This window comes from Antrostomus carolinensis, unplaced genomic scaffold (genome assembly GCF_000700745.2).
Source record: "Antrostomus carolinensis isolate BGI_N321 unplaced genomic scaffold, ASM70074v2 scaffold18462, whole genome shotgun sequence".
Classification (NCBI taxonomy): Eukaryota; Metazoa; Chordata; class Aves; order Caprimulgiformes; family Caprimulgidae; genus Antrostomus; species Antrostomus carolinensis.
In genome coordinates, this window is record NW_010300368.1 from 1 (window position 1) to 19,982 (window position 19,982).

At 34.8% G+C, this 19,982-nt stretch overlaps 1 protein-coding gene across 1 annotated transcript in view; it reads right to left on the bottom strand.

The window, feature by feature from the left end:
- Positions 1-331: 331 nt before the first annotated feature.
- Positions 332-19,982, bottom strand: part of TTC3 (tetratricopeptide repeat domain 3) — a gene marked incomplete at both ends in the record, with an annotated part of 41,451 nt that continues 21,800 nt past the window's right edge. The window contains 16 exons of the mRNA XM_029083788.1: positions 332-432; positions 1,406-1,502; positions 2,216-2,284; positions 3,684-3,823; positions 5,067-5,216; positions 5,910-5,975; positions 7,838-8,732; positions 9,104-9,242; positions 9,589-9,602; positions 10,722-10,798; positions 12,201-12,257; positions 13,921-13,967; positions 14,410-14,673; positions 15,463-15,777; positions 17,994-18,130; positions 19,546-19,610. Of these exons, the coding sequence (XP_028939621.1) occupies positions 332-432; positions 1,406-1,502; positions 2,216-2,284; positions 3,684-3,823; positions 5,067-5,216; positions 5,910-5,975; positions 7,838-8,732; positions 9,104-9,242; positions 9,589-9,602; positions 10,722-10,798; positions 12,201-12,257; positions 13,921-13,967; positions 14,410-14,673; positions 15,463-15,777; positions 17,994-18,130; positions 19,546-19,610 (2,633 nt within the window). The remainder of the gene's footprint in view (positions 433-1,405; positions 1,503-2,215; positions 2,285-3,683; positions 3,824-5,066; positions 5,217-5,909; positions 5,976-7,837; positions 8,733-9,103; positions 9,243-9,588; positions 9,603-10,721; positions 10,799-12,200; positions 12,258-13,920; positions 13,968-14,409; positions 14,674-15,462; positions 15,778-17,993; positions 18,131-19,545; positions 19,611-19,982) is intronic.

The following is a 19,982-nucleotide window of genomic DNA, read 5'->3' on the forward strand; positions in this document are numbered from 1 at the left end:
CCTGTCCAGGTCTCCCTGAATGGCAGCACAGTGATAATGTGCATGAATAACTGGAATGTTCCCAGTAGCCTAATCTTCCCCGGCTAAGAAAGAATAAGCCAAGAAGCTTGTTCCTGCTTAAGTATCACACGTCTTGGTGACTTTAAGACTTAAGAAGAAATTCTGCTTCAGGAAAGCTGCATTTAACTTATGTTTCTACACACTTTTCAGGCTAGCATCCTTTTGTGAGCAAAACTGATTGGTCTAGTTAAATGCCCATGATTAACCATCCAGTAGTTACTTGTATTTAGCAACTAGTAGTACTGAAATATCTGGTGTAAACTCTCCACACCTGCTCAATGACTTCAACACCTTGAGATTTGCTTCTGCATTGGCAGCTTGGCCATTTAGCTTGCATACTTCAGTTTCCTTCCAGTTTTTGAGTACTGATATCTGTAACAAAACATAACTGTGTTAAAAAAAAAAAAAAGTGCAGTAAAAGCACTGCTGTAGCACAAGGAATAAAGCCTCAAAATAGATTTTAATAAGCACCTGAAACAACAGTCTGATGATACAGAGTACCACACACAGTTCCTACGGTGAGGAATTTCAAGTGGAATTAACAGCCCTGGCACACCCCTTCAGGAGGATAAAAAGGCTATTTTCACTTCAGCTGATAGCAGAAAGCTTCCATAAATGTTCCATTTGCAACTTATCCTTTATATAGGATATATATATATATATACACACACACACACTTTAAGTGATTAAGGCAGCTGTTTAAATATTGCATGGTTGAAGGCTAATGTGGACCAACAATTTAATCTTTTTATAAAATCCTACTGCAGATAAGACAGCCTTCAAGTCCTTCTTAAGAAGGAAGAATTGTTCATGATATTCAAAGCATTTCCAGTATGAAACATACTGTTTTAGAAAAAAACCTTAACATTTATCAGTACTCTCCTCCTTTCAGTAAAACACACAAGTCAGTTGTTGCATTCTGATTCTACTTGATAAAGAAGCAGCTATATATTCACTAACTGTGACTTAACAAGGATTTTTTTTTTATGTTCCTATAGTTAATTCTTACTAATGGAATATATTCATAACAAGGGTAGTTTGAAACTGAATTACCATTTGAATTTTGTTCGGGGCAATACTATATGCCCCAAATTCTGTGCACTTTTAATACTGGTCAATAATAACAGTGCGCCTTGGGTGATCTGCAAAGTTTTGTAGGATAACATAATGAAGAAAACTTGTCAATATTTGATTAACACTTTTGATTTATGCTTAGGAAAATTTTTAGATGCTATTTTAAAAAATAAATTGTTAGATAAGACTTCACCAGTTATCTTTCCCCACCAGCTATCAGCACAAATGATCCAAGCTCTAGCAAAAGCATTTTAAGATTTTTTGGTTGTACCTCTGCTTTAACAGCTCTTTTCACACACTCTTGGCAGTCATGTTGACTCTTTTTTATAAGCTCTTCTGATTTTACTTTCTCATTAGCAAGTTTATTACTGTGAAAGCAAAAGAAGTTAAATATTTGAGTAACATTTACCACAGCATAGTATTTCAAATCTATGGCATTTTAGAGGTTTTTTACAGCTATTTCTTCTCTCTCCTTTGGAACCACACATCTCCATTTCCATTGCACAGCTTCTGCCTTCAGGTACAGTATCGTGCTGTTGTAGCTGTACTGCTGGCTCCACGCCCATGACCTTAGGATTTCTGAACATTTCATTATGCAACCTAAAATGCTTACAGGAGTTTGCCTACTGCATTCATGCAAGCATTGCTGTTCTGAGCCTGATCACATACATCAAGAATGTATCTACAAATGAAACCTTGACTTTATACTACGTGCAAATGAGTAACTTCTAGAAAATGTTTAGTACGTTTAGAACTATAAGGGTGTGAAGATCCAAAGCCACATACAACATTTCAGTATGTTTGTACCACACACAATTTCTAATGTGTGTTCTAAAACTCCGTATTATACAACCAAGGGAAATGCATGAAAGTATTTTGAAAAGCCAGACTTTTGTTATTTTAAATATCTAGAAGAAAATAATATTTACTTGTGACAGGTAAAAGTAAACGAACTGAGAATAAGAGGTGCAGGTTAAAGTGCTTATTCTTTCTAAGCCTTCACCCAAAGTGAAGCAGACAAGTCCAATAATGACGAGTTAGTAGAAAACATAAATACTGCTGAAAGGCGGAAGAGGTTTACCTGATCTCGAGATATGTATTTAGAGATACATTATACTGCTTTTCCTTCTCATCAATAGTCTTCAAATACCTAGAGTAATCAGACATTTATTAAGCTTGTTCTGAAAAATGTTCATTAGCAAATACATGACACGTTCCTCTATAACCATAGCGACAATTATGCAGCAGCGACAATCTGTATGTTTTATATCCTTTTAATACTATAAATACATTTAAATGTATTTCTAATTAAGTAGTAACTAATTTGAAATCATCAGCCTGCTTTTATGAGAGAGTTGGCCCAAACTACTCAGACTAAAGATAATATAACAGCATTCAAGGACAGAAGTCTTCTCAGGTCTGTAAACTGAGAAAGCATATTAAAAATAGAACAGAAATTGTCAAATCTGATTAGAAAAATTACTGCTAAGTAAGTCAGTTTTATCAGTTATCTAGAAGCTATTTTAAATGTTTCCCTGTAATTCACAAAAAAATCAAAATATGAAAGCAGACATGTACATATTTCAGCCCATTACTGTGAAAAAACATCTATCTGGTTACACAGCCCATGATTAGGTTGCTTAAAGGTTTCTTAAGTCTTCAGAATGTTTCAGGAAAAGCCACTGCTAATACTTCATCAAATGACACACAATTTATTTTTCAGCACTTCAGTGACATGATCTCATGGATGCTCGCTGAGCATGGTAGGATTTGACTGAAGCTGGTTCTTGCTTCTCCACAGCCAGGAACGCTCACTGCCAGCAGAAAGCTGGGTTTGCTGCACACAGGGTCACGATGGGAATTCATACATTGGTATTACTGATTTAAGTTCCATGGAAATCCCTGCAGATTTCTGTTTTAGGGTGAATGATGGGTAAAAAAAACCCCAAAACCCCACAATAGATACATGCAGTTATGTGGTTCTTGTAGTTTTACTTGAATCTGAGAAATGAGTGACAGGGCTAGAAAAGAAGGAAACATGCACCCTTGGACGATCCTCAGATAGGCTGTGGCAGAACAGACAAAAAGCATGTAAGAAAAACAGATGCAGACCAGAGTTCAGCTGGGTTGATTGTGCAATAGAAGAAGGAAGAATGAAAGTGGAAATGAAAATTTAAAGCTAATTATAATGTTGAGGAAGCAATGGTAAGTCATGAAGGAGAAAAGTGAAAAAGCAGCACAGATGTAAAGGATTCTGGAAAACATAAGACTATCTTAAATAGTGACGGAGCAGTATTTGTTAATTAGGTTAAATTAAGTTTTATGTAGATCCCATTAACAGCAGCTCTAATCCAAAAACTGCATTTAACTCATTTCAGAATGACATTATCAGGGCAACAAATTTGAGTTTTCATTCTACGTTCATCACTGAATCAATAGCTACTGAATCACAGTCCATCAGAAATAAATGTACTTACTACTGCTGCTTTAAAAAAAAAAAAAAATAAAGCAAAAGGAGAGTAATGTAAATCTGTATTTAAAATTAGTACCTCTCATTAGTATCTGTATGCTTTTTAGCTGTGTTCCTGAGTGCTTTTAAGTTCTCTTGATTTTCTTTTTTCTCCTGTTGCCATTTTTTCACTTGTATTTCTAAGTCTTGATGAAACCAATCCAGTTCATTCTTTGATACCTAAAAGCAGAAAATAAGGAAACATTATTTCTGAAAAAATATTATTTTATTCAAATGCAAGTTAGAGTAGATTGTTGACACTTATGATGAAAAGCTAAGCCAGTGAAAATTACAATAACAGAGTTTTACTAGTGCTTAATTTACTGTTAGCTCAGGTGTTTAGCATGGGCAACATACTTGTAAATGCTTTCCTGCAAAGATCTGCACACCTCATTTACATGGTTGGCTTCAGAATACTTGCAACCCTGTTTGGCAGTCAACTAAAAGAAGAAACCCGGTTCCCCAGCATCATGTACAAATACATACTGAAATCCAACTCAAAATCCAGCTCAAAATCAGTACTCATATGGTTGTATCAGTACTAACAACTAGGAAGTTACAATTAGTTACAGAACAAGGTCTTACAGCTGCCATAACTGCTTAAAAAAAAAAAAAAAAAAGTAGCATCAATGCATCATTGGGAAATATAAAAAAATATTTTTTTAAAAACTGCCTACAATATGCTTGTGGACAAGTTCATCCACCTTACATAGAGCCTTCCTTTCAGCTCAAAACTTTTGGAGCTCAGATTTTTTCCAGGTATTCCTACAGAAAAACAGATGTGAGACTCCATCATCCCGTATACAAACAGCCCATGGTAAAGCTCAAACTCCGGAGCTCCCAAGCTGCAGTACGTGAGTTTAGTCCAACACACCATTCAAAGGAAAAAAAATACATTGAACTCAAATGGAATGACAGGCCCCATCTTACTAAAGATTAAAGAGAGGGCATGGGGAGAGATGGCTTTGGTCTCAATCTGAGGTGTTTTTTGGTGGTTTTTTTTTTTAATGAAAAAAATTCTTTTTAATTTAGACAAATAGGCAGCCTGTAGCATCTACAGCTTTAACTATAAAATTAACCCAGTCAGTGATAACAGGCTGATAGTATTGTCTGGGGACTACTCTTACTCCCAGACATTTTCAAGGAAATAAAGCTTGTTAGCAAACCCAACAAATCAAGAAGGAAAAATTCAGCAGTGGGTTGAACCAAACCCAATACCTATCCACTAGATGGAGGCAACCAATATCCGATGTGTTTAAGTGCATTCAAAGGAAGATGACACACAAAGATTGTGAGGTTTGCTGAGTGAGACTTCACAGCAATGAGGACTACTAGTCAAGTTTCAAAAATACTGTTGATCAATTACAACCAATCTTGTGAGCCACTGCAGTTTGTCCCACTGTTGTACGGATAAAGACATTACCTCAGTCTCCTCAACACTTTTTTTTAGGAGCTCTTTTAAAGCACCGATTTCCTCCGAGCTTCGGCTTTGTAACTGTTCATATTTTTCCTGTGCTTCTTTAAGTTGTTCTTTTAACACCTGATGCTCTTTTTCCATACGTAGCATATCTCCCTGAAAAGAAATGTTATAAAAACCGATCTAATATCTATTACCACAGGGCAGCAAACATTGATGACATCTAAAAGGAACAGCCTGCTGTCAGTTGAGATTCAAAATCTTGAGTGTGGTTGGGATGGGGTTTTTTGTTTGTTGATTTTGGGGGGGTTGTTCAAGAGAAAGTTGTATAACAGCTTCAATCCAGCACAGGAAATGAACACACATGTCTGACCATGAATGGAACAGGACGAGTTCAAAGGCCACATTTTCTCACTTTTATCTCCTTGTACAGACATAAGACTACCATTAACCTCAATCTCGGCTGTCTATATGACCAAATGGAGTATTTATATCAAACCTCAAGATTTTTGCAGAAGAAATACTAAACTTCCCTACAACATACTCCAACATTTGAATAGCTACAGAACAAAGCTCTAAAACCTCCTTGTTGTGTGCCTATGTGAAGTTTTCAAAGAAAAACATAACAGAATACAATGCAGACCAACATGAATGGGGCGGTGGGGAATCCCACCCCCAAAAAAACCCCCCAAAACCCCAAACCACACAAGCCACAGACACACCACAAAACAAACCAAAATAAAAAAAAAATCTGTTAAAATATGTAATTTTCAGAGAACCTTCATCTTTTCACTACTAAGTTTTCAGGCATTCCTTCATGAGAAACAAACAAATACGCAGTTAACTTACTTGTTGCATTTCAAATGGATGAAAAGGCAAGGTATTAGTTTCCCTATCAGCTACTTCACAATGTACCTAGAATACAAAGAAACATTAGTTGATTAAAAAGCTCTCCAGTTTATATATGCAACTAGTAGGTCACCTCTGTTTTGGAGCTTTTGTACCTAACCTACAATTTTACAAATCCAACTACATTATGAAGTAGGTCTATCTACAATGTAAAAAGAAATTATGCAAGTGTTTCTGAAATGGACTTCAATCTATAATGAAAGTGCTTTTTCTGTTATCATCTTTCGCTAGTTTAAATGACCGTGCAGCATTTATATTGAGAACAGTTCTGAGAGTCTTTAAACACAGCTGTGCTCTAAATGTCTAAAAACTTTAGACTTGCAGAAACAGTGTCTGACAGCTCACTGAGGAGCTGTGTTTTGTGGCTCCTCCTAAACTCAAGATCTACTACGTAAGTGCCTCTACTTAGAAGGGACTGGACTCGAGGACCTTCAGAGTTCTTGCTTGTTTTCCTCTAATACTACCCATCAAGGGCTCACTAGAAGAACTGAGGTTTAAAATCTAACCATGCAACATATTAAAGATCCAGTTTATGATGCTGCCTTTCTAATAAGCCATTAAAAATCATAGTCAGATAATGTTAAATGCCTTGCTCTAAACAGAAACATATCTGTTGCCTAGCGCTCTTTTGATCTCTGCTGACCAGAATTCACTAAATTAAGAACTGCTGTATCTTCTGTTATCTCTTTGTTGCATGTGTTCAAGAACCAAACAGAACCCATTTTAAAAGCCTAGTCAACCAAGTGATGAAGTTCATCTGCCAAGACTGATGGCAAACTAACTGTCAGCAACTGCTCAGGAAATATTTAAAGTGAAGAAAAGTTTTGTACACAAACCAAGTTTGAAAAAAACATGTTAACATTTTCCTAATTTAGAAAGCAATAATAAAAAGATGACTGTTTATCTTACAGCTATAAACAGCTATTCCTTCCTTAATGACAAGAAACAAATGAAGATGTGTAACTCCTCCATGGGAGTCCCTCTAGCACATTGGATAATCTCTCAAAGGGATTTGCAGAACTGCCATATCCATAACTCTGAAATCCTGGCATCGTAATCCAAAATGTTTTCTGTAAAAAATGAGGATGTGACCATTGTCTCCCTATGTGTATGCTGATCTAACTCTGGGGAACCATTAAAGAGTGAATGTTCCAGCCCCTCTTCTGTTCAGCTGCATGTCCTGCCCTTTTCTGGGTGTCCAGCAATGCTTTCTCTGCCTGCAGTACAGAACTTTCAGGTTTCTGTTAGTTTAGCAGGGAAAAGGAAAATGTGAGAGAGTTTGCCCTGAACCTACCTTACAGCTGCCACTGTAAGACCATGAGGTCCATCAGCCAGCAATTGTTAGAAGGTACAAACTATCTAAATCCTCAAATACTGTGAAAATTAAAACAAACCACTGAACTGATTACAGAAGAAAAATGATGACACAGAAGGACTTTCCTTAACCTCTAAAATGAAGTTTAAACTGCTGTGCACCAATTCCCTTCTTCGATCCTAGGTCAAAAGACCTGTGAAAATTTCAGGCAGAACAAAATTCAGGGACCATTTTAAAGAATTACAAACTGAAAACAAGAGTAGCTGTAGAAAACATCAGTAACAAACTGCAAGTCCTAAGGAAGTTCCCAGTCTGATAAACACCTCAGTATCTTTCAACTTGTAGCCTTTTTTGGGGAGCCAAGTACTAGAGAATGGTAAATGCTACTTAAGTAGATCCTTTACATTTGGATGGGTGAAAGCATTACTTGAATAACTGCTCTTGAAACATCTGACCCTTTGGGAAGTCAAAGAAATCATTCAAAAAGGAGTTGCTCAACACTATCATTTATCACTCAAAGCACCCAAATAACTGTTACATTTCAATTTCTTACCTGAACAGCTATCATCCTCGTATAAGGATTGTTCTTCATTAGAGGTATACCTCTGCTTTCTTTTTCCATCTTAATAACCTTTATACCACAGTCAGCTTCATTTGTACTATTTGCAACAGCAAAATTGTCTTGATAAAATGTGTTCCCCGAGTTCTCCAGTTGGCACTGAGGGTCTTCATATGTTTGTATTTCAGCTGGTATAAAACTGCTGTGTTTTCTGTTTGAAATTGCTGATTTGTCATTATCCTGATGAGCTACATAATCAGCATAAACGTAACTAGGTTGCTTGGCAACATTTGACATTAGAGGCATTTGAGAAGGCACTGGCAATATTCTTCCATATCCATAACCCCAGGAAGGCCGAGGCAAAAATATATGAGGATTTTTAGAATCAAAGCATTTAAGTAAAATATCTGAAAATGATGCCTCATTTTCTATGGTAGCAATATTCTGACTATGCAAAGAACGCACCGATTCACATGAAGTAGGAAAAGACCAGGGCAAATATTGTTGAGTCTCATAACTTGCTACTGTTAAGTCAGTAGATGTTGATATATGGGGCTTCTTACAATAAGACAGAGGTTTGAATTCCTTAGCGGCTGGATTTAACTGTAGATTCTTCTGGAAAGGACCTTCTTGTATATCACAGACTACATCATTTTCATCTCCAGTCTCATTTCTGTTTGTATTTTCTTTAAGAAAAACTGCATGCTTTCTTAAGCCAATAAGATTATCCACCATAATGAAATTAAGGGATTTCAGAAGAAAAGATTTCAGACCACCTTCATCTTCTACAATCTTTTGAGCTTCCTCGGGGAAATGTTCATATTCCCCAACTAGTAATTTATTATCAATTTCCATAGGGCCATGTTCTTCCAAGATTTGAGAGAAATATCTTTAAAAAAAACAAACCAATCAACCAGTTGTCATTATTAAACAAAGTTTTTTCATGTAACTTTAAAATCATATTTCACACATTATATTTTCACAATAATACTTAAAAGCAAAGAACCTCTAGACCTACTGAAGAACAATCATTTGGAAGATGGTGTTCTAGCCAAGCATAAAAATTTTCTGTAATCCTCTTGCTTATCCACATTTTGCTAAAAACATAACTATTTCAAAGCATTAGTATATACCTTTATGAACATACCTACACATACTAGATCACTAGGACTCAAATTCTGGACTTAATACACTATGTTATAAAAACTATGAAGTAATATTGAACCCTTTAAACTGCTAAGCACAGAAATGTATACATACTCATATAAACTTTCACAAGTTTGATCATTATTATACAGGCATCTTTGATAATTGTTACTATTTGAAACGTCATAGAGAGCTTCAAATTCCTCTAGTTGCCCCCGAAGATATTCTGGGATTACAAATGGTTCATTAGAATCTCTGTAGCGTTAAAAGAAAAAAAAAAAGTAAAGAGAAAGAGAAGAAAGAAATAAATACTGCATATGAACAATAATTCTTTTCTCTGAATATAACTGTATTTTTCACATATCCTGAAAACAGTTACTATATGGTAACTGCATAGTGCTAAAAATATACTCCAATAGCAAACTTTTCTAACAAACAGAATAAACACTATCCCCAAAATAATTAACTGCTAAACTTATTCACTGATCAGCCACTAACTAATAATAATAATAATGACTAAGGTCTTGCCTACCAGCTTTCACGTCTATAAGCAAGAGCAAAACCAGGCTCAGAATACAAGAGTTTGACTCCTGATTAACACGCAAATTCTAAGCTATGCACCACAGATTATCTCAATTCAACATCACAACCTGCTTGGTATGGCGTGGATGGCAAAATTCTGCTGTGACCAATGGAGTATGTACAAATTTATCAATTAATTTCTTGCCACATTAAAGTGGAACATGAAACAAGTAAGACCTTACTTGAAAGAATAGCTTTTGGCCTAGAAGATGTATTGGCTTGCAGCCTGGCAACCATTTGGTGACTTCTACATTGTTAAGATCTTTAAAATTCTAATACTCCGTACACCTGTCCTGGAAGCAGAGAAGTAATGGCTATGTACAAGTGTAAAAGGGAAAGACTCTCTAAGAGGACGCTTATAGGTAAAATGATATTGATTAATAGAAGTATTATGGTTAAGATGAAAAATTAGAAACAGGTGCTATGAAATAATAGAATAATAATTCTTATAAACCATGCAACCATGCTGCTTCTCACTTTGTCCCTTGTCTCGCCTTCTCCATGGTTGGTTTAAACCCAATCCAGCTGAATCAACAAGAATAACAGAATTTAGAGACACAGCAATTAAGGAGAATAAGTGATTAACTCGGAGTAAGTGAATTGTGAAAGATTACATATTTGAAAATAGACATAAGTTAAATGTCATGATGTCAGTTTTTATTAGAAGTGCAAAGGTGAAAGATTATTCAAGAAGATAAGTGAATACAGTGACCAGAATGGGACCAGCAGCTGCAACTTCTGAAGAGGCACTGAGATGAGACAAGAAGAATCAGCTGCATTTGAAGAATCACTGTGGACTTTTATAGAATCTTAAATTAATGAGAAATTTGGAACTGAGGGTTTGTGGGAAAACACCAAGAACTTTGAGAAGAAAACCTATTGTATAATGTTAAATTTGGCATATATATATAGAGCCTGACTTTTGCAATGCCTTTGCCACTCACTGGGGTGATGGCCCAACTCTGCGTTGTAAATAAAGCAAACCTAGAGTTACCCACCAATTGAATTAAATTCCTTTAACAACAAGCTCAGACCAAAACCACCTAGAAGTCAATCCAGACTTGCTGTTTTGAAGACTTTCTCTTCTCCAGTACCTGAAAAGCACTTTTGAGTTTGGACAATGAAAGCAAAGATGCATGATGGTACTTACAAAGTATTTTCTTCTATAAATATCTTATCTTCTTCTCGTGGTGCTGTGCTAACTCCACTGGATAATACTAAAATAGACTAATTAAAAACAGATCATTAATTTTATCTCACAAAAGTATATGCAAAATGATCCACTATAAAGTCTATGAGTAGCTTATTTACATTGAACCTTGATCTGTAACTTTACCATGTTCAGATGCTATATTAAGAACTGCAAAATGTTCAAGTACAATTATCAGTACTAAGCCACATTGAGAAAGTTCTTAACTTAAAATTATTAATTTCTTCTTCAGAACTTATTTTAGAAAAATATATTGGGATATTCAGCCTAACTTCCCTCTTTTTTTACCAATTTCATCAAAATTCTAGATGTGCCTGATGTTTCACTGAGCTTGCATGAAAGTAAACCAAGACTATAGCTTCACTTTGTTAAAAATTTTGTATAACTTCTTTCCACTGGGCTGCACATCAACTGACTTTCAAGGAATTTCTTCCTTTACATTGGAGAGCCTTCAAGCTTTAATAATTGTAATACAAAGTAAGTCTGAGTTATCCCTAGTTCCACATAATTTTAATATGACACCTGTATTCTAACGTTCACCATTGCAAATGTTTTAGTTGTCTTTAAAATTTTTATTATCTGATAACTTTAGAAATACACAGACTTGTATAAATGCACCCGAGTCAGAAAAACCTGACTGATGAGGAAAAAAAAATAATAAAATCTTAAAGTTTACTCTCAAAATTCTAGTAAAATCATAAAAAGGTGGGAGCATGGAGGAAACAAAGACAACTGTATCTGAAGATTTCAATAAAGCAAAACGCTAGAAAAGCAGGACAAAAGACAGTGTAAGTTTCAGGTAGGATATTATTCTTAGCAAAATCCATAAAACATTGAACAACTAATAACATTTTTCTGAGGAATAAATGGAACTCTTGCACCTTCAATCACTGATACGCCCATAAAAATTTAGAATACACAGAAATAATTTCAGACCTACTTCATGAAGTGTAATGACACATTTTTCTTTCTCAAAATGACCGGTAAAGTGTCCTTTTCCAAATGTGCTATTTGTCAGTGCAAAACAAAACGGAGCATAAAGTATTAATTACATAGTACAGTCAGTGCACTGTTTTCACAGGTGTCTCTCTTCATTTTCCCATATGGGAAATTAAGATCAAAAGAGTCATTCAGAATTAAGACAGGGGATAGACTAAGCGTATTGGTATCCAGCAAGAGCCAAAGTTATTTATGAATAGCCTTTTTTTCAAGTTTAGAAATACCTTTTATACTGTCAAATTCATATTTTAACAAAAAAAACCCCTGTATTAATTGACTCTTAACAGCATTATTTTACTTCAAGAAAAACTACTTCAAGAATGAGTCTCCACAAGGTAGTTAGGAAAACAGCCTCCATACAACTGAATGTCAGCAATTCTAAAAAACCTGTTTTTAGGAAGCAGCTAAAAAGTTACTGACCCTTAAGTCTTTTGAGTTCTTCTTCCTGTTTTTATTTTTAACTTTGATACCATTAGTCTGAAATAGAAAAAAATAAAGGCACCATTTTTTTTTTCATGAAAATAAAATACTGATGCATTTGCAAAACCAGTATGTAAATTTTTAAAAGTTTCACATTAAAATTCTCGTTCTGGTTTCACCAGAAAGAATTACAAGGTTAAGCATGCAATCTTCCCCCTCTCCACTCCATCCCCAGCTGGAAAACCAAAAAAGAAACAGCTTTAAGACTTTAACCATTTTGTTCCTTTTCATCATTTTCCTCTTTAAATGCACAGAACATGGATTTTTCAAAACCCGAATATTCTATCATTTTAGAATTTCAGATGCTTACTCATTACCTATAGCTGAAATTGCGTATTTAAACAGCTGTGACATCCCACACAACACAGTTTCATTTGGGGAACAAGAAGCAAACAGAACTGTCAAATGTTCTGGTCACTTCAACTTTCTAAAACATACAATGATGAAGGAACTAAAATGCATCTTCACTTTTTATATAGGACTGTAGTTATATATTAACATAACTCTACCAACAGTAACTTACTAACAATTTATTTTAGGATGTAAGTAACACTGAAAGAAGCCATTTTATTGTAATGGCTTTCATTTCATTCTTGGATTTCCAATTCATAAAATGAAAAAGCAAAGGATTTCACATCTTATTAAGATGTATATTCACCAATTAACTCTAAAGATTTATTCTGTATCAAAAGTAACTCTTGGTTTTGTACAGATAAACTTATCTGCAATTTTAAATGAGAATGCCCCAAACATAACTAATTTAAGTACATAATATACGTCTGTCAATTATAATGGATTTTAATTAAGATACTAATCAAAAAGTTATTCAGAATGCTGTACAGTTTAAGACTGGGGTTGAATCCAAAAAGCATCTATACATTCTAATGAACAAATGCAAAAATATGTCTAACTCACTTCAAATTTACTTAGCTTATTAGCAGAGCAAATGTCAAATTCATAGCCTTGCAATTTAATGACATCTGAAGGTAAAGCTGGGTGATGCCATCTTCCCATTTGTTGCTTTGGACTGTAAAATGTGCAGTACAACTAGTGTCCAAAATTATGCAGATTCAAGTTAAGCATGCTCAGGGAAGGATCACACTTCAAGTTCAGTTGTCATGGTAAATATGCAGATACAGCAGCTAGTAAAAGTCTCTCTTTGGAAATCATGCATTTTTTTTTTTAATTCCTCAATGATACTTACAAAGATACTGTTTTTAAAAGTTAACACCAAACTCCTGTTACCAAGTAATAGGTAAATGCTATTCCTGTGCACCTTATCTGCCTTTTTTCCCCTATCCAAAGGGGATGATACAGCACATCAGTGTATTCTCACTGCTTTCACTACAACTTCTTCATTTGCATCCTTGAAATACTCATAATCTAAAATGTATCTTGTTGGTTTGTGTTTTAACTAAAGAGAAAACCCTAAACAAGAATCTCACAGAAGTTTAGGAAAAATATTATGCAGTCTTCAAATACTTTAAGGAGAGGTGAAGGAGAAGATAAAACAAAAGAGTAAATCTCTAATCAGGTCTGAAGGATGATGATGTAAAATAAACCAAGAGATGCACACCTCTATTTATTTTTGCACATTTTTAAAACACCACACTCATACCTGTTTCTGAGCTTAAACCAAATAGACATTAAGTTCACTTACCAATGTATTTTCATTTCCCTGCTTCTTTAATATAATGGTAGGGTCATCTAGTGAAAGGAAAACAAAGTCAATCATAAAAAGAAATAGTAAAATTTTATGTAACTTAGAGTTGTAAGCTATGACATTATAGTAATAATTATTATAATCCTTTATCTAATACCCCCAAAGTCTCTCAAAGACTGTAGATACAGAATCTTTATGCTTAAACTGAAAGATAAATACTTATTTTGGTTGGACATCATATATGCATAAAGATAAACTCATGTGCTGGTTGTGGCACATGAAAAAAAACAGCAGAATGCAACCTAAAAAAAAAGGTGGCTTGCCTTTTGAGGCCATATTGCCTTTTAAGCACTGAACACAGGATCCCACATAATGAGAAAGTTAGTAGTTCACTGAAGTTTCAGCCTTTTACAGAGCCCATCAAATGTGGTGTAAAAAACAGACAAAATACAATGCTTATAAGAACGATGACCTTTGCATACTTACCCATTTTATCAAAGAATTCATCTAAAGCTTGATGAAGAAATGGAAAATTTTCTCTGTTGTCTTCTAACAGCCATATAAAACAGCGGGTTTTCTCTAGGGGTGGTTTTAAGAAATAATCACGAATTTCTTTGTCTTCAGAACTAGTTGTCACATAGTCAAATTTACTACCATACTTCTCATTCCAGAGTGTGGTTAAAATAGAAAGGTCAAACTCTTTTAATAATTGCCCATATTGAAGGAGAAAGTTCTTTGTAGCTGTCAGACCTAAAAGAGATGAAAAAACCCAATATTTCATTCCAGCTTTGGAATTTCAGTGCTTACAGTGTGATATTCCTCTTCAAACAGGAACAGTTTGTTTTAGTAATTAAATATACAGTAGCTGAAACAGATTATGTAAAACCTTTTATATCCTGAAAATGCAAACAAAAATGATAAATGGAGTTTATATAAATTTTACTCTATGTCAACACCTAGTTATTATTTGTACAATAAATCTATATGAATTCCTTAAAGGAATGGACACAACAGAATAGAATCAAGAATCTAAATCTCAAAGGTTTTGGTATCTTACATCCATTTTGGCTGCAAAAACAAACTTCTACCTTCATCCAATTATAAATTTAATAGGAAACTACACAGCAAGACAACACTACCAAAGAGGACCAAATTAAATTACTTCCAAGTTATGCAGTCAGCTAAGCTTTTATGACAAAGATCCCACCATTATTTACTTTCCAAAACCAAATTATTTTCAAAAATATTAAAATTTAAGCATATTCTAGAATTTAAAGACACTAAAAAAATAAATCTCTTCAATTCTCTTTCCTACATGGACAAAGTCCTGCCCATGTTAGAATCCTTTACTTGCAGAGACAAGAGAAGTTGTTCCAGTGTTGCCAATGGTAATAATTTATTCTCCAGAAATCTTGGGGAAGGATGGAGTAAACAAAAAAGAGGAAGGCTTTACTTCACCATTTAAAGTTAAGAAAGCAAGACTGGAAAATAGGGATGTTAACTTTTAAAGGGTAAGGTCTTCATAAGCATACAGCCTACCCAAGTTGTTAAGATGTTTCAGCCATTTGCGTAATTTGGGATCCACTTCTTCCAGCTCACTCAGCACGTGGATAAAACCTCTCGTTTTCACTCTGTTTTTTTCCTGAATTAAATAACTGATGAGCTGCTCCATCACTTCATGTGACATACTACTAGTTTTGGAATATAACACGTAATCCTCCTCACTGATTACAAACCATGAAAGTAATTCCTTTAATACTCTGGAAGCATCATGAACAGCTGTTTTTATTCGTTCAGCATTTTGACTGATATGCTGCAGGACTCGATCACCAGCATATAAATCCTGAACATAACCTATAATGGGATTTAAAAAAAAAAAAACAACAAAAAAACCACACCAAGATTTCATGTTTGTTTATCACAATTAAAAACATCAACTTTAAAGTACAGATAATTTGGTCTAAGTGGCATTTTTAATTATTTGCTTGATCCCAGCACTGAAAATTACAGATTACATAACTTTCCATATAAACTAGCCTTAGCATTATGAACTTGACACAACAATGTTTAAATTTGGTTTACACAAACAAACAAGCATCTTAGCTAGAAAGGAAAAAAAAAGAAAAATTACCTGCCAGTAGTAGTAGCTACAAGGAATTGTCTACACAGTTTTATCTGCGTGGGCTGCACACCAGCCTGGATGCAGAGACAAAATTCCCCCAAGCATCAGTTCTCAGAGCAAAGGCACACTTCTGAATTGAATGCCGGAGCATATACCTAGTACCAAACCTCTGCCCTGACCCTGCCACTGGCTCTTTGTAGAACAAGAGTGAAAAAAGATTACTGGCTCCTATCAGCCTTCACCTTTCATATTCTTCAAGACCACACTTTTCTAGAGCGCCACTTTCAGAGCTTCACCTATAGCAATCATAGTCAAAAGAGTTAGATCTGAAAAGAATTTTTTAAAACCAAAGCACTTCCTATTACACCCAGAATAATGAACTACTGTAACACAAACAGTTCCAAGCATACTAACAGATTCAATCACCTCTATGGGTGTAAGCCATGCCTGAGTTTTATCCTGCAAGAGTCTGCATTAAAAACCTCTGTACCTTACAAACGTGCACATACACAAGTGCTCTTCTCACTTCCACTTCTCTCCAATTTATCAACAGATTTGTTCTTATTTAAAGGTAGCTATGGCTGCTAATAAAACAAAACAAAAAAAGTCTCTTTCTAATCTATCTCTCCCCAAAATTAGTGTCTCAACCTCTCAGACAGCTTGGGAGATTAAATTAGATACTCTTTTGAAAGATAGCCTCATGAAATCTCCCCAAGTGAAAAAAACAGGGTAATAGGTAGCGTTTTTCTATAGACATGCAAGACTTCAATTTTATTACGGAATGAGCTCGGGACAAATTAATTAAAAAGGCTGTCCAACACCAACACAGAGGTCTTTTTGCAGAACTGCATTAAAGTTCCTCCATGTTGACATATTCTTGCATTAGTGATTCAGCTTTTACTCACAGTACTGCAGGGTGACTGTTTTCATCACCCTAAAGGCATTTTAGTTCTCAGAGCTTTTAAGGGCATTTGGGACAATCAAGTCACATACATGTGAGTGACCTGCAGTGGATCCAAGGACTAGAACTAAAGGTAAGTCATAGGAAAGGAGATAGCAAGGCTCAAAAAAAAAAACAAAAAAACAAAAAAAACAAACAAAAAAAACCAAAACAAAACAAAAACAACCCCACAAAGTTAACTGACTGTGATTTTAGAAAACAACATGGAAATAAAAATAGTAGTCTGTGGTGCTAATTGAAGGGACCACTCTCAAATAAAATGGTTAAGAAAAAAAAACAAACCACCAAATTAAGAAGATTAGCATCTGAGAGTGTTTTTCTATAGAAAAAGTGTGAGGATATGCCATTGAACAGGCAACAAGGTCCTGAAGAACTCTGAGTTTGGCATGTATGGGATGAAAAAGCACTTGCAAAGTATTTAATATGAAATTAATGTCAGCCCTATTTTAAAGGTAACAAGACAGACAAAAATAGTTTTTAAAGAACACCAATTTTTGGTTTTGCACTGTAGCTTGCCCTAATACAAAATACAGTGGAAGTTCACATAAAGGCTGAAGTCTTCTTTTCCCCAATGCTCCGAAATACACATTTCAAGTCACTGCAGTTAGAATATCATTCATTCTTTATCTGAAAAGCAGTTATTTTTGTTCTGTAGCAGTGTTATAATTTGTGGGCATAAAGCTTTTTCTGAAATTACTTTTTAATAGATTAACTTGGAATTTGAGCCTTTGCCTTCTTCAGGCTGCTTCTTCATGAAGCAAGAACAAAGGTTTTCTACAAGGAACTCAAGCATGTACTATCATCTTACAGTTATTTATAAATTAAAAACAGATCTGAAATAAAAGTAATCTTAAGTAAAACTGCAAGTCTTTAAGGGATGGATTATGTTCAATATTAGTACTCTGCTATAGTTTCACTTAGGACATTCAGAATGTTCTTTATGCTACCTCATGATAACTTAGAACAACAACCTACACTTCCACGTACCGCTGTAATCACTGTATTGAGATGGTTTGTTTACCACCTGGTTTTCTTCCGTTTTCTTTTTAGCAGAATTCTGCGCCTCTTCTCGTGCACGTTTTCTTCGTAATTTTTTTTCTTGTTTCATTTTTAACTTCCTAAGACTGAAAAAAGCAATTTAGTGGTGAGCCTAACATTAGTTAAGTTGCAGAAGGAATTAGGCACATCTCAGTGGTTATTTTCCATGTTTTACAATAGCTATAAACTCCATTCTACTATAAAATATTATGCTGAAAAGTACAAATATGATAAAGCTGGTTTTCATTTAGAAGTTAAGAGACCACAATATTTCATAAAAGTTTCATAAAAATGAAGTGTGTAAGTATAAGCATAAGAATATCCCCAAGATGCATTAATTTTTACTCCCATTAATTATATCTGAATTAGGATTAATTGACATACTGTCTCTTTTTTTTTTTTCTTAATTTGTAACTCAGCATTTTAAACAACATATTAACATTTGGATTTTCTTAACTTTTAAAAATGAATTTTGTTTATCCTCTCAGCATGATTCCTTATTATTTATAACCTTACTTGACCAAAAAGTGTGAACTCAGTTATGTCAAAGGTACATGCATCAAAAACTGAAATAGCACCACTATATGCAGTTTTTGTTTATGCTTTCTAAACATTCACACAAAGTTGGTTAGATAGTAAATGCCATGGAACAGTGATGTTGAATTTATGCCACACAGGGATACCTCTCCCACCTAGCTGAAAATCTTGATGAGTTTCTTCCCTCTAGCAAGGGGAAGGAATAGAACAATGCTTGCAATCTCAGAGTTTGGAAATAGATTGAAAATAGAGGTGATATTCTAATCTAGACAGACTTGATTTTCACTGCGTGTATTTAAGACACTCAATCCATTAAGCAGCGTAACAAACACCCATTTCTTTTAGCATTCCAATTGTTAAGTCTCTTAGCACAAATGAAAGACATACATGCAGAGGAAAAGTAAACAAACAAGTTGTGCACACAACATCCAAATCACACTTTCCCCAACCAATATGTTACTTCCTTGCCCATAGATTTCAGGTATAAAGGTTTCAGGTGTAAAGACTTGAAGATGACTGCAACAATTTATATTCAAAAACTATTGGTTCAAATTGCCAAGAAGTCAATGGTGTAATGGACTATTTATCCCCCTATACAGAGGTGTGGAAAATGCATCAACTCATATGCTGTAGATCTGAAGTTTCCTGTGACCAAACTAAAAATGCTGCTTTTAAAGAACTGTATGCGCACTAGAGATCTGCCAATAATTTATTCATCAATACCAATTAATGCCCTCCTGTGCTCATGTTATAAATCTAGCTCTATATCTCCCTTTACTTTTATAATTGGACCATAACATATTTTACTAGACTTTTTAGTTCATCAGAGGCAAAGGGCAAGAATAAATTTCCAAAGTATTTGTAGTATTTTAGCACTTCTTAAACAGGCATGAAAACCAATCCTAGAGAAATCTGTTTTGTTCTCAAATTGATTCAACTTAGTTTTAAACAGCAGAGCACTTACCTTGAACATTTCTGTTTAATACTGGCTTTCGGTGGTTCCTTGGGTTTTGTTATCTTTTGTTCAAACTACCAAAATAAGTGACATCATATTAATTAAATTTGGGTTACAGTGCAACATTGCTGTACTCAAAACCCACACTTGATGCTTTAGAAAGCAGTAATACTATAAAAGAGACTGCAGCCTACCTAAGCCTCATGAAGGTCTACCTAAAATTATCTTCTACAACTTGGCAGCATATAGGTATATAGCAATACATCTTTATCGGCAGAAAAGATGGGTTGAAAGATAACACAAAGTCAGGAAGAACTAGGGGCTGTTTTGCTTTAGCAGTGGGCAAGAAGCAAACTTTACAATAATTTTTTTTGGCTTCTCACACAGCAACACTGCTAGGGGAGGAAGTACCCATCTTCTGGTGACTCTGTAGAGGTAAGAGCACT